Source organism: Vulpes lagopus, chromosome 11, assembly GCF_018345385.1.
Source record: "Vulpes lagopus strain Blue_001 chromosome 11, ASM1834538v1, whole genome shotgun sequence".
NCBI classification, from domain to species: domain Eukaryota; kingdom Metazoa; phylum Chordata; class Mammalia; order Carnivora; family Canidae; genus Vulpes; species Vulpes lagopus.
The window spans coordinates 26,228,200-26,242,483 of NC_054834.1; the positions used below are offsets into that span (position 1 = coordinate 26,228,200).

At 44.2% G+C, this 14,284-nt stretch overlaps 2 protein-coding genes across 2 annotated transcripts; one reads left to right on the plus strand and one right to left on the minus strand.

Moving 5' to 3' along the window:
- The first annotated feature begins 336 nt into the window (after positions 1 to 336).
- Positions 337 to 1,296, plus strand: LOC121471518 (olfactory receptor 6K6). The gene has a single exon (XM_041722333.1). The coding sequence runs from the start codon at positions 337 to 339 to the stop codon at positions 1,294 to 1,296; it is 960 nt and encodes a 319-aa protein (XP_041578267.1).
- Positions 1,297 to 10,661: 9,365 nt separating this feature from the next.
- On the minus strand, positions 10,662 to 11,615 carry LOC121471519 (olfactory receptor 6N1). The gene has a single exon (XM_041722334.1). The coding sequence runs from the start codon at positions 11,613 to 11,615 to the stop codon at positions 10,662 to 10,664; it is 954 nt and encodes a 317-aa protein (XP_041578268.1).
- Positions 11,616 to 14,284: the final 2,669 nt, after the last annotated feature.

Consider the following 14,284-nt stretch of genomic DNA (forward strand, 5'->3'; position numbering starts at 1 on the left):
TTTAAAGCTAAACACAGAGGGACAGAGGGTAAGGGGGGAAGAACCAAGAAATTAATGAACCTCCAGAAAATATGTCCAGATAATTAATTTGTTGTGTGGTTTGTGTTTTCTTGGCATCCACCGAAGATGTTTACAAAAGATGCATTGAGGGGCCTCAAAGCAAATATTCCAGATATTTCTGGCCGCAGGAGCTACAGCTGAGAGATATTTCCAACTGGCCTATCTAGGCCCCCCAGAGTCAGCTTACGGAGCTGACCGCGAAAAGGAGTGGGGCGATTTTCAGTGGCTGGGCACCACCCCCGTTCCAGGAGTTTGTCTCCTTTCTTCCCCTTGCAGATGACACAGCTGGAGACCCTGGGGAATCAGACTATGGTGACTGAGTTCTTGTTCTCTGTGTTCCCACCTCTGCATCAAGGTGGCCTCCTGTTTTTCATCCCCCTGCTTCTCGCCTATGGATTCATCATCACTGGGAACCTGGTGATAGTCATTGTGGTCCAGCTGGACGTGGCTCTGCACACTCCCATGTACTTCTTCATCAGTGTCCTCTCCTTCCTGGAGGTCGGGTACACCACCACCACCATCCCCAAGATGCTCTCCAGCCTGGTCAGTGAACAGAAGACCATCTCTCTGGCCGGCTGCCTCCTGCAGATGTACTTCTTCCACTCCCTGGGCATCACGGAAGGCTGTGTGCTGACAGCAATGGCCATTGACAGGTACATCGCCATCTGCAGTCCTCTCCGTTACCCGACCATCATGACTCCCAAGCTGTGCACCCAGTTAACAGCTGGGTCCTGCCTCTGTGGCTTCCTCCTTGTGCTCCCTGAGATCGCGTGGATTGCCACCCTGCCTTTCTGTGGCCCCAACCAGATCCAGCAGATCTTCTGTGACTTCACACCTGTGTTGAGCTTGGCCTGCACAGACACATCGCTGGTGGTCATCGTGGACGCTATCCACGCAGTGGAGATCGTGGCCTCCTTCCTGGCCATCGCCCTATCCTACGTCCGGATCATCGTGGTGATTCTGGGGATGCCCTCGGCCGAGGGCCGCCGCAAGGCCTTCTCCACCTGTGCCGCTCACCTTGCTGTGTTCCTGCTCTTCTTCGGCAGTGTGGCTGTCATGTATCTGCGGTTCTCAGCCACCTACTCAGTGTTTTGGGACACAGCAATTGCTGTCAGCTTTGTAATCCTTGCTCCCTTCCTCAACCCCATTATCTACAGCCTGAGAAACAAGGACATGAAAGATGCTATTAGAAGGTTTTTCTGCCGTTGGAGGAGGGCTGGTGGGGTCAGGGGGTAGACCTGGAGGCTGGACTCTGAAAAACCTCCTGGAAGTTCAGCATTTCACCATTTCCTGACTTGTTCATGAGTATGATCTTTTTCTACTGCAGAAAAATAACACCACTCGCTCTATTGTTGCAAATAAGAACAAAAAAACCGCCTCGTCCAGGTTGTGGGCGGCAATGTCATGGCCTGTTTGTGTCAGTGCCCCTGCTGTGTTGTGTCACCGTAGCGGTACACGTGGCTTCTACTGCTATTGGGCACAGGCTGGCTTCCTCCTTGCCCGGCCAGCCGGGCTCCTGCCCTTCTCTTCTGCGGCCCCACATGCTGGTGAGGCCGGACAGCGGGACGAAAGGGATGAGAAAGACATTGTAGTTCTGATCATTGCTACTGTCAACTTGCCCCAAGTCCTCTTTCCATCCCTCCCCTTGTCCAGAGAGAGAGGTGGTTTCAACCTCAGGGCTCTACTTTATTCTCTGTCCTCAGTAAACACATAGTTTTGTTTGATCTATTTGGTGTTCAAGAAATGAAATTATACCGGGGCGCCTGGCTGGCTCAGTTGGTTAAACGTCCGACTCTTGGTTTCAGCTCAGGTCCTGAGATCAAGGGCCAGGGTCAGGCTCTGTGCTCAGCAGGGCGTCTGCTTGAGACTCTTTCCCTCGACCCCCCACCCCACTCCTGCACATGCTCATACTCTCCCTCAAATAAATAAAAAAGTCTTAAAAAAGAGAAAAAGAAATGACATTATACCAATCAATGTCTTTCCCCAAAATTTCATGAAACCCACCAGTCACTGATTGTAAGAGTCACTGACTCTGTCCTCCACGGGCTTCCAGTCCTCACTGGGGTGACTGTGGCATCACAGAAACACCGTCCAAACCAGATTTTATACCTTGTTTTGCCACTAAGTTGTGCTGTTTCTGTATCTGTAATACTTCTGGCTGGATCAGATCAGCGATTCCCCAAAACCAGTTGGTCATCAGAACTTATGATTTAGAAAATCTGAAAGTGAAGCCCATGCATGCATTTGCATTTCTTTTGTTTTTTTTTTAAGATTTTATTTATTTATTCACGAGAGACAGAGAGAGAGAGAGAGAGGCAGAGACACAGGCAGAGGGAGAAGCAGGCTCCATGCAGGGAGCCCGACGTGGGACTTGATCCCGGGTCTCCAGGATCAGGCCCTGGCCCGAAGACGAAGCTCAACCACTGGGCCCCCCGGGCTGCCCCTGCATTTGCATTTCTGAAAAGCTGACCCGAACTTTCTGAGGATGGGTCAGAGTTGGTCACTAAGATCATCTCCAGCCCTGGGGCCCTTGCATATTTATAAGGGCTGACATTTTTTAATAACACCCGAGCTTGTGGTAAGTATCTTACACGCACTGTCTCTTGTGTACTCATGACAATCCTGTGGAAGCAATATTAACCCTGGTTTCTCCCAATGAGAAATGCGAATCATAGAATTTCAATAACGAGTCCGAACGCATGGAGTTAATGATTAGGAATCCAGGGCAGAAACACAACTGCAGCTGCCCCCAGAGCCAGGGCCTATTCACTGTAATCCGGGCTGGCTTCACGCAGCCTTCATCCCAAAACCAATTGTAAAAACCCAGGAAGAGGAAACGTGGTTACTAAGTATTATCCAGGAAGTGCTGATAAGGGTTTGCTCCTCCAGATTTCAAGATTGATTTATTAAAAAAACTTTTGAGTAGCAATTCTATGTTAGTCCTGTGCTAGGTGCAGAGGATCCATTAGCGACTGTTACACAGGTGGCTTGGCCTTTGGAGACCTCAGAGTCTCGCGATTCAGTAGCTGCTCTTGATAAGAACGTCATTGTCCGTCGAATTCTCTGGTTTTCTTGGCTCGAGAAGCAATGGTCCTTGTACACTCACTGTTCTCTTATTTTACTTCCTTTAAACCTTCCCAAATGTGCTACTTGTGTTCCACACCTCTTTGAATACACACCCTTTTGTGTTCTTTGCTCTATCAACTCGGTGCATTGATTCTCTTCACGAGGACATCCTTAACCTATGGGATTATTTTTGCCGCTGTCGTCCCCTACTTCCCAACATTAATCCAAAGTATCGGAATCATCAAGAAAGATTCCTCACACTAATATCGCCACCACCGGTGTCAGGACCAACGTGGGCCCTGTTTGAGTGAGACTTGCTTTCTATCCTCTGCTTCTCTCTGCTTTCCTGCTTGCCCCCATGCCTCCTATTGGATTAAGGGCACACAGACAGCAGGAAGAAGGGTCCCTCGTCTTTAACACCACAGCCTTCAGCACAGGGTTCCGTTGACGGGCTGTCAACCAGCTCAACTTTTTTCTTGACTTGTGGACCAACTAATCTTACAGGTGGGTTGAGGCCTTTAAGAGCAAAGGCAGCAGAAAGAAGAGTCTTGGTGACAATGACAGACAGGCTCCATATCTGCCCAAGGCAGCAAAAGCAGAAGCACTGGAGGGAGGCTCTGTGGGCTGTGTGGAGGCAGGATCCCAGGGAACCAGGCTAAGCTAATAAGTCCATCTGGCAGCTGCTTTGTTTCCTTGATCTTGTCCTAGCCCCAGATCCAGCTCGTTCCCCAGCCCCGGCCCCAGGCTCATAGGAGGAGCCTCTCCTATGCATAATAGTACCTTTTCTTTTTGCGTAAGCTCATCGCTTTTAGAAAATATCTCTTTTCACCATTTGTTCTAAACCTGAAGTTCCCTTGGGAGACATCAGTTATCATCTCTACACCTGATGTGGGAACTTCTCCTCAGCATTTCTGAAAAAAAAAAAAAAAAAACGTAACCTAGGCTCTGCTTGGACTCTTTACCCAGATGGTCTCCTACAAAGTCAGGTGGTTATCAGTAGCTCCTCCTTACTGGAGTGAACTTAGGATGGTCACTAAGGCTGAGGACTCTAGGTCATACTGTCTAAACATGAATCTGGATTTCATACTTTCCAAAAATATGATTTGGAGAACTAACACAAGTGTCCCGTGCCTCAATGTGCCTGTGTGTCACTTGGGATCTTTGAGGATTTTGAAGATTAAATGCTGTAATTGTGTATAAAATGTTGAGCACACTGCCTATAATATTTATCAGATATTAATTATTTTTTAACGTTTTTGTTATTTTTATTACTGTTCTGAGCTGAAAATTACTTCCAGGGCCCTCATGTCATACCACTCCAGGGGACACCATTCAATCTTTACTTTTTGCTTTCTGGAATCCCAGGAGCAAATGCTGAACCCCCTAGGTTTCACAGGACCAAAAGTTATCATTTTATGACTTTTGGCACGAAACAGAAGAATGCTTTGCACGTGTAGGTAACAGAGTCCTGTTTAGGATGTACGGTGTTTCCCCATGTTGGAAAGTAACTATCTTTCATGAGACATAGTTTTTTTTTATTTTGAAAGTAGAAAATGATCAGACTGATTTTTGCTAAATCCCTTAGCAAAAGAGTTGGATATTCTCAGAACGTGGGATGAAACACTACTCCTCTGAGACCAGGATAGAAGATTCTCACCCCAGTTTAAATTTCCTTTCCCCAAACAGGGATAGAAACCACGAGGAACGAAACACCAAGCCTGGCTAAGGCACGTGTACGGGTCACACAAACCCCTGGTTTGTGTCATTTTAATCAGTGATACCCCACAATTGCATGCATATTTTTCCTATAAAAAATAAAAGTTTTATTGTTTTGCTACACTAGGTCACCTTCCATGTGTCTTATATCTTTGGACTAATCAACTCCCATGTTTTATAAGAGAGGCAGAGACACAGGCAGAGGGAGAAGCAGGCCCCATGCAGGAATTATTGTAAAGTACAGTAATCATGGAAGTAATAGTTATTTTGATGCATTTCTCTACTTTAAATAATCTTTGTCTACCTAAAATCATTATGTTCAGAGAAAGTAGTCACTAAGATATCTATATTCCAAAACAGGATTTCTTTACAAGTTATCTCAACTCTATAAATGCTGCATATGTATGATTTCCTCTATATATTTAATATGTAGGATCTATTTATTTATATACCCATATACACCTGGAACTTTATAACTTTACATATAATGTATATATAACTTCTCTATTTATGTATCTAACTTATATGTTGTAGACAACTAAAGCTTAATTATACATAATATGTTATATACTTAAGCTTTGGTTTGCTTTTTCCATATCTGCACTTACTATTTTTTAGTATAATTATTTTGATTTCTTTCAGAGAAATGTCCGAAAGCATTAGTTTCTTCCCATATTTTTGTCATTTTACATGCTTCAAAGCTATTTGTTAGATGTAACTCTGATCAGAATGAATGTTTTCTTTATAATATCTTAAGAGTTCCTCTCTGTGTTGCTGCTAATACTCCTTCATAGTAAATTCTATTTTATTTCTTATTAATATTACCACATCAAACATTTCCTCTCTCCTTCCTTCCAGGCGTTATCTGTGTGTCTGTATGTTTAGATCAATTCCCTTATAAGCAGCAAATACTGGATTAAAAGATCCAATATGACATGTGCACTTAACCATTTACGTATTTTGTGGTCTAAATAGGTTTGGAAGTGTTTCTACCAAAATATTTGTATCTCCTGCTTTCTTCATTCATTTCTCTTGAATTTTTTCCTTCCTTTTCTAGTTAGATTGATAGAATTTAGTAATTTTTTCCTACAAATATTTTTCTCTGCTAGTTTGAATATACAGATAATGACTCTCCTTTAATGATTATCCTTTTCCCTTATTTTTTATTTATTTTTTTATTTTAAATATTTATTTATTTATTATTTTAGGAAGAGAAAGACAGTACATGAGTGGGGGGAGGGAAAGGGAAGAGGAAGATAATCTCAACCAGACTCTGTGCTAAGTGTAGAGACCATCATGGGGCTTGATCCCACAACCCTGACATCAAATGTTTAATGCCCTGAACCACCCAAGCATGCCTTTTTTTCCTTGTTTTCTTAAAAAATGTTTTATTATGCAATATTTGTAAACATCAATGAAAGTATAGAAAATACTAAGCCCATAGAACTCAAATTTTAATAAAACAAAATATTTTATACAAAAATAAAATAGTTTTATTTTTACTTCATCTTTTTAAAAATATATGTCTTAAAGATTTTATGTATTTGACAGAGAGAGAGAGGGAGCACAAGCTGGGGGAGAAGCAGAGAGAGAACGAGAAGCAGGCTCCCCACTGAGCAGAGAGCCCAATGAGGGGCTGCATCCCAGGATCCTGAGATCAAGACCTGAGCAGAAGGCAGATGCTTAACCAACTGAGCCACCCAGGTGCCCAAAAAATATTTTAAAATAAATCCCAAAGATCTTGATATTTCCCCCTAAACACATTTCTTCACTAACCACAATGGGCTGTCACGCTCTAAAGATTCAACAATTTTTCAAAAGCACCTGATACCTGGTCCATAGTCAAGTGTTCACCCACCCCATAAACGTCCTTTCCCATTTGGTTTATTTGAATCAAAATCCATGTTAGTTGATTGTTGTGTCTTCTAGATGTCTTTTATTTTATTTTTTAAAGATTTTATGTATTTATTCATGAAAGACAGAGAGAGAGAGAGAGAGAGGCAGAGACACAGGCAGAGGGGAGAAGTAGGCTCCGTGCTGGGAGCTTGGTGTGGGACTCGATCCTGGGACCCCAGGACCACATCTTGGGCCAAAGGCAGGCGCTAAACTGCTGAGCCACCCAGGGATCCCCTCTAGATGTCTTTTAATTTAGAATAGTTCTCTCACAGTCTCTTACCCTCCTCGTCTTTCCCCTTCCCCATTTCATATCTATCTGTCTCCCTAAATCTAAAACTCATGTTTAAAGGCTCCTGCTCTACTTGATGGGATGAGCACAGGGTGTTATACTATATGTTGGCAAATTGAATTTAAATTAAAAAATATAAAAAAATAAATTAAAAAAATAAATTAAAAAATAATAAACGAATAAATTAAGGCTTCTTCCCCGTGGAGACATCTAGAACAAAGTCTATCTGGCCAACTTAGCCATGTTCTGGTGAGACTGTGGTCATGCACCTGTTAAGCCCAGAGCTTCCCATAAAACTCCAGACAGTGCAGTGCATTCAGTTTTAAAGCAAATAGTCATCAAGTTAGCCTTACTTCAGCCCTGCTTTTAAAAACATCTTTACTGAGATACAATTTACAAACCACAACAATTCATCCATTTAGAGTGTACAATTGAATGGCTTTTAATATATTTACGGACATGTGCAACCATCATTAACAATCAGTTCTGAACATTTAAACACCTCATAAAGAAACTCTGCATCCTTTTTTTAGGTTCATGTATTTTGTTTTTAGGTTTTATTTAAATTCAACTTAGTTAACATATAGTGAATTATTAGTTTCAGGGATAGAATTTACTGATTCATCAGAAACTCTGTATCCTTTACCTCTCACCATCCCGTACCCAGTTGCCCCACACACATACTTCTGCCTCTAATCCAGTTTTTGTTTTACAGATTTCTCTATCCCAGATATTTTGTGTGAATGATATCATAGAGTTGGTGGCCTTTTTTTTTGGGGGGGGGGGTCTGGCTTCTTTCACATAGAACAATACTTGCAAGGTTCATCCATGCTGTGGTATGTATGAAGACTTCATTTCTTGTTACGTACAACTACATTCCATTGTTTAGGTATGTACACGTGTAGTTCACTCAGTTCTCCATCAGCAGACATCTGGATGGCCTCTGTGTTTTGGCTACCATGAGAAAGGCTGCCGTAAATATTCACGTACAAACTTTTGCGTGGACACATATTTTCATTTCTCTCGGATACATACCGAGGAATAGAATTGCTGGGTCATGTGACAACCCTCTGTTAAATCTTTTGAGGAGATGCCAGGCTGTTTTCCAAAGTGGCTGCATCACTTTACATTTCCACAAGTCGTGTGTGAGGGTTCTGGTTTACCTCCACCAGCAGCAGCATATGTGGTTACCTGGCCCTCTGATGCCAGCCATCCTAGGGAGTGTGACGTGGAATCTCACTGTGAGGTTGATTTGCAGTTCCCCAAGGATGATGATGCTGGGCATCATCCCATGTGCTTATTGGCCACTTGCATATCTTCTTTGAATAAGCACCTACCCAGATTCTTTTTTTTTTTTAATTTTATTCATTTATGATAGGCACACAGTGAGAGAGAGAGAGAGGCAGAGACACAGGCAGAGGGAGAAGCAGGCTCCATGCACCGGGAGCCTGACGTGGGATTCGATCCCGAGTCTCCAGGATCGCACCCTGGGCCAAAGGCAGACGCCAAACCGCTGCGCCACCCAGGGATCCCACCTACCCAGATTCTTTGTTCATTTTCCAATTGTATTATTTGCCTTTTTCTTACTGAGTTGTAAGAGTGCTTTGTATATGATAGATAGAAGTCCCTTACCAGATACATGGTTTGCAGATCATTTTTCTTATTCTGCGAGTTGTCCTTCACTCTCTTGGAGGTGAGTCCCACTTTCACACCTGCCTCTGCAAGTCCTCAGGTGCCCAAGCCCTGGCTGCCACTGCCGACTCCATTCCAGACCCATAGCCTAGTCATCAACTGCTTTAACTGGTATTTTCATCTTTTCTTTTTTCCTTTTCCTCGTGCTTTCCTGGACCTTTTAAAGCCTAGAGGAATTGAACACCAATAAAAAATAAATTTATTAAATAAATAAATAAATAAATAAATAAATAAATAAAGCCTAGAGGAACCCAGCTGGGAAGCTGAAGCCTTTGTTTTCTTCATCAGAGTCCCTGACTGACTTGCCCTGTAACGTTGGCAAGCTGTTTCACTTGGGTCTAAACTTCCAATTTTTTTGAAATTGCTTTCATAAAATGGCCAACTTTGATCTCTCTGTGAGTTTTCAGCTTAAATGTCATTTCCTCCAGAAGAGAGTGCATGTGTTTTATTATTAATTACCAGTTTTAATTAAGTAATTATAATTAAGTATAAATTAATTATGATGTTAATATCTATCTTCTCAATCTTTCCAACCATTAGCCTAAGGGCAGGAACTGGACTGATTCTGTTTTGCTCATCCTTTTATGTAGGTTGTTGCATGGCACCTGATACAGAGTTAGAGCTAAATAAACATGTGCTTGATGGACTGAATGGATGGGTGAATGGGTATCTATAGGGTGGTTGGAATAGAAACACTTGGGGATTTTTGTAGAAAGTTCTATAAAATTGCAAATTTTCTTATACTCAGTGTTTGATTCTCTATTCATAGTACATATTCAGGTTCATGATAATCCCTAATACCAACTAATAACTAAATCACCACATATCTCATATGCTAAGTTATAGGATTATTTCTCATATATTTTCATAGGTTTAAGGACATAACTAGCTTGAAACATAATAAAGAGGCAGTCCAATGTAAAGAGCAATCCTGTTTCCTGCCAGTGGTACAACTCCTGCACCATCACAGAAAACGGATGTCAAGGCCGCCAAGACTGAAACACGCAGACTTCGGGAACCCGAGCACCACGGCTGGCTCACCTCTCAAGTACACCCTCTGGCTCCTTACTCCTTTCCTCTGGGGGAGTAACTGGGAAGTATTTTTGCATAGTTACATTTTCCTGGATCTTGTTCTAAGGCCCAGAGCAATGATGAGAGATTTGGGGAAGAATAAAATAAATAAAAGTAAAAAAAAAAAAAAAAAAATATATATATATATATATATATATATATATACACATATAGCTATCAGTTACATGCCAGACAATTTGTCTGTGATGTACAGACCTTATCACTAATTCACAAAACAACCTTTAAGAAAGTATTTTTAGCAAATGGCGAAATTAAGACTCTAAGGGTTTGAGTTACTTTCTAAAGACCATGCAATTAATAAGTAACTGAATGACCTTGGATTTAAACCCGGATTTATGTTGTCATAAAAACATGCTTTCCTCTACTATGCCAGTGTTTCCCATGGTGATCCATAAACAACCAGTAGGTATAAAATACCATTCAAGTGTAAACAGCATGTGAAAAGCCATTTAATTTTCTTCTAAAATTTATTTCACAAATATTATTGTTCAGAAACAACTAAATACGTATCAAATTTACTGCGTTTATTATTTATTTATTTATTTATTTATTTATTTATTTATTTATTTATAGTAAAGCTCAAATTTGACAAAAAAATCCCATGTGTGGTATACAAATATCCAAGATTTGAAAATCACCGCACTAATGTCTATTCCAGTCTGGTGGCTTGCTGCATGCGGCTCCAGCAGAGAGTATGGTGGTCGAGTTGGCACTGAGAGCCGAGCAGCACTTGCCCCAGTTCTGTGTCCCATGCAGAAAAGCACTCAACGCCCAATATCTCATCGGTGGGGACTGCCGACCCCCAGGGCCACCCTAGGTTGGCCTCACACTTGGCCTGCCCTCCCCACCTTCATCGCAGTATCCCTGACCTCCTCAACTGCCTCCTCACGGCCTCCTTAATATCCTTGTTGCGCAAGCTGTAGATGAAGGGGTTGAGAAAAGGCGTGAGCACCGAGTAGATCACAGCCAGCGCACGGTCATAGTCCAGTGAGTAGCTCTTCTTCAGCCGCACATACATGAAGAGGATGCTCCCGTAGAAGATGAGAACCACGGTCAGGTGAGAGGCACAGGTGGAGAAGGCCTTTGTCTTGCCCGCAACTGAAGGAATCCTGAGTACTGTGCGGATGATCTGGACATAGGAGCTGAGGATCAACAGGAAGGTGGCCAGGATCTTGCAGGAGTTGATAACGAAGTCCACTAGGACATTGACAGATGTGTCTGTACAGGCCAAGCTCAGCACAGGAGGGAAATCACAAAAAATGTGCTGAATGTGATTGGGGCCACAGAAAGGGAGACGGGACACCAGAGAAATTTCAGCCACCGGCCCAGCCAGGCCTCCCAACCAACAGCCAATGGAAATCCGGGCACAGAGCGCCGGAGTCATGAGGGTGGGGTAGTGGAGAGGCTGGCAGATGGCTAAGTACCTGTCATAAGCCATGGCTGTGAGGAGGTAGCACTCAGCAGCCCCAAGAGAGTGAAAGAAATAGATTTGCAGAAGGCATCCGGAGAAGGAAATGGTCTTCTCCTCGCTGAGCAGGTTCGACAGCATCTTGGGGATGGTGGCCGCTGTGTAGCCGAGCTCCAGCAGCGAGAGCACGCTGACAAAGTGGTACATGGGCGTGTGGAGCCGGGGGTCCAGGCGCACCACCAGGAATATCAGCAGGTTTCCCAGGACGGTGGTGATGTAAATGAGAAGTAGCAAGACGAAGAGGTAAGCCTGCACCCCCTGGACATGAGGAAAGCCCAAGATGATGAACTCTGTCACCCAGCTCCAGTTCCCAGGGGTCCATGGCTCACCACTCATGTCCCTGGATGTGAGGCAGGGAAGGACAACGAAGAAAGTCGGACCACAGAAGGTGAGCAGGAACCCTCAGAGCACCTCTGTCCTCCCTCCACCACCTCCAGAGTAAAGTGCTCTCGGCAAGGGCTTTAAGAGGCCAGCGTTTCGATCCCTGCCGGCAGCCTCCTTCACAGGGTCTGCTCTTGTCACCAGTTCTCTGCTCTCACAGCCCAATTTTTGGCCCCTACCATCCCTTCTGTAACCCAGTTATCTTGCCTCGTGGAAACTAAGTAGGTTTTAGAAACCCAAGTGTTCTTCGGCTAAGGTTTATCTTATTATTTATCTATATTCCTTGTCTCGGGTATAAATGATCCTTTATAGTGATAAAGTATTGGTGGTGCACTGGACCAAGATTACATAATTTCAATGGTATATTTTTATTTTATTTTTTTATTTTTATTATTTTTTAAAAATATTTTATTTATTTATTCATGAGAGACACAGAGAGAGAGAGAGAGAGAGAGAGAGAGAGAGAGAGGCAGACACAGGCAGAGGGAGAAGCAGGCTCCATGCAGGGAGCCCGACGTGGGACTGGATCTCCACAGGTGTGGGTCTCCAGGATCACGCCCTGGGCTGAAAGCGGTGCTGAACCGCTGAGCCACCCGGGCTGCCCTCAATTGTATATTTTTATTTGTAATTTCCATTTATTTCCTTCTTCGACTTTCTGGATACCAAGAATCAGTCCTCCCCCCACTGGGCTCCTTCCCAAGTCCTGATGGAGACCTAGCTGTAGCAGCCTCCTCCTGGGGCACGGAGGTCAGAGTTTCAGCGTTTTGGACACTGGTGTGAACCTCAGTCAAGGCGAAGGGGGGTTGAGTAAATCTGAGAGTCACAGAAAACAAGGAGCCAGTCTATCTCTTTGCATTTCTATGCCAAACTGTGGCCCTCTTTCACTTCCTCTCTGCCTCCATTGACCTCGGGCACTTTTGAGATTTATTTTCTTCATAGATAGTAAATATTTAAGTCGTACTGTGAGGTCAAGGTAACAAAACTTCAGTGAACGTTTTCTGTGTTGGAGGCATTATTCTTAGCACAGGAGCTAAACAGTTATGTAATACAGAGGACCTGAAGTGAAGATGCAAATATTCTAATAGAGAAAATAGAGAAGCAACTGATTGCTCTCCAGCTGTGTATTGGAACATTCCCTCGTCAAAGAAACACGCTCCTATTTTCACTTATTAAACAATTAAAAAACAAGCACCCTCTCGCCTCCTCCATTCTTTTTCTTGACTCATTTCTCCCACGGCCCCTGGTCTGTTTCCTTTCCTGTTCCTGCAACAACACCCTCCCAAAGAGCTGCCTCCACTCATGGCCTCTGGTTCCTCCTGGTCCGTTTTCTCTTAAACCATTGCAGTCAGACCTTCACCACCTTCCAGCCCATCAAATCGCCCCTCCTCGCTCACACCAGTCATCCATGATTTGCTAAGCTGCCAGTTCCCGGCCCTTGGCTTGCCCGGCCCATCAGCCAACCCTGAGCGGGGTCTCTGTTCTGGCTCCTGACACGCTCTCCTCCTGGGTTCTCAGGGCACCAGCCTTCAGGTCCTTCCTACCCAAGGGGTCACTCCTCCTCAGCTGCCTTGTCGCTCTTTCTCTCTGTCCTGCTTCTAATTCACAGAGCTCAGTGCTGATTCTTCATTTTGCTTTGCTTTGTAAACTCACCCTTTGTCAATGCCGTCCCATGTCATGGCTGAAAACAAGCATACGTGTTGATGACCTTCTAAATCAATTCTCCCCGCTCCAGATGCATCCATTCAACTGTCTGGTCCCGCCTCCCTGGGGGCGTCTGTTGGCCATCTCAAACCCACTCTTGCGGGTGCCCCCAAGTGCCCCCTCTCCAACCTGGGCAGTCATGGTCTTGAGGCTCATGGACCCAAATCCTCCCTGTAGCCCTTGTTTCTGTCTTTCTCTCAAATCCAGGCTCTATTTTCACTGGGTTAGAGCCTTGACCTCCCTCAACTCCATCACTGCCATCACCTCCTAGCAGACTGTCCCTGTTTGTCTGTCTGTAGCCTGATCCCAACCCAGCAGCCACACTGGGCTTTTGATGCTAAGTCAAGTCCCTGCTCAAACCTCTTCAGTGACTTGACAGTCATAGTCTCTGCCGCAGCGGCTCCTTCTTCCTCGAACTGTTTCCCACTAAATTTCCACTCGGGTAGCTTCTCCATTCCTTCGGAGCCTTCGTGCAGAGCCCCTCCGCAGCCCCACCTGTGCCAGCCCCGGCCTCTATCACCCCCGTTGGCCTTTCCACAGGACACAGGGTGCCCTAACACATCGCGGGGGCCTTGCCTGTTGTTGCAGAGATCTGTCGTCTGGGGAAACGCGGGAACCGTGAGCTCTGTTCGCTCAGCCACTCAGGTCTCCCGCGTGCCCACAGCTCCACAGTGACTGGAGCATGATAACGAGTCAATAACTATTTGCTAAGTGAATAAGAAAATTGGGTAGGATAACGGCTTCTTTGCTCAAGCAGGAGGAGCCTGGAAGCGGAGGGCAGGACCTCCTCACAGAAGACATCATTTTTATTTTACGTATTAAAGGAAGTGTCAGAATTTGCCAGGTGGGAAAAAAAAAGAAAGAAAGAAGAAGAAAGAAAGAAAGAAAGAAAGAAAGAAAGAAAGAAAGAAAGAAAGAAGAAA

Bases quoted from the DNA above. Each gene is read 5' to 3' on its own strand.
- LOC121471519 (XM_041722334.1), bottom strand. From the start codon at position 11,615: ATGAGTGGTGAGCCATGGACCCCTGGGAACTGGAGCTGGGTGACAGAG.
- LOC121471518 (XM_041722333.1), top strand. From the start codon at position 337: ATGACACAGCTGGAGACCCTGGGGAATCAGACTATGGTGACTGAGTTC.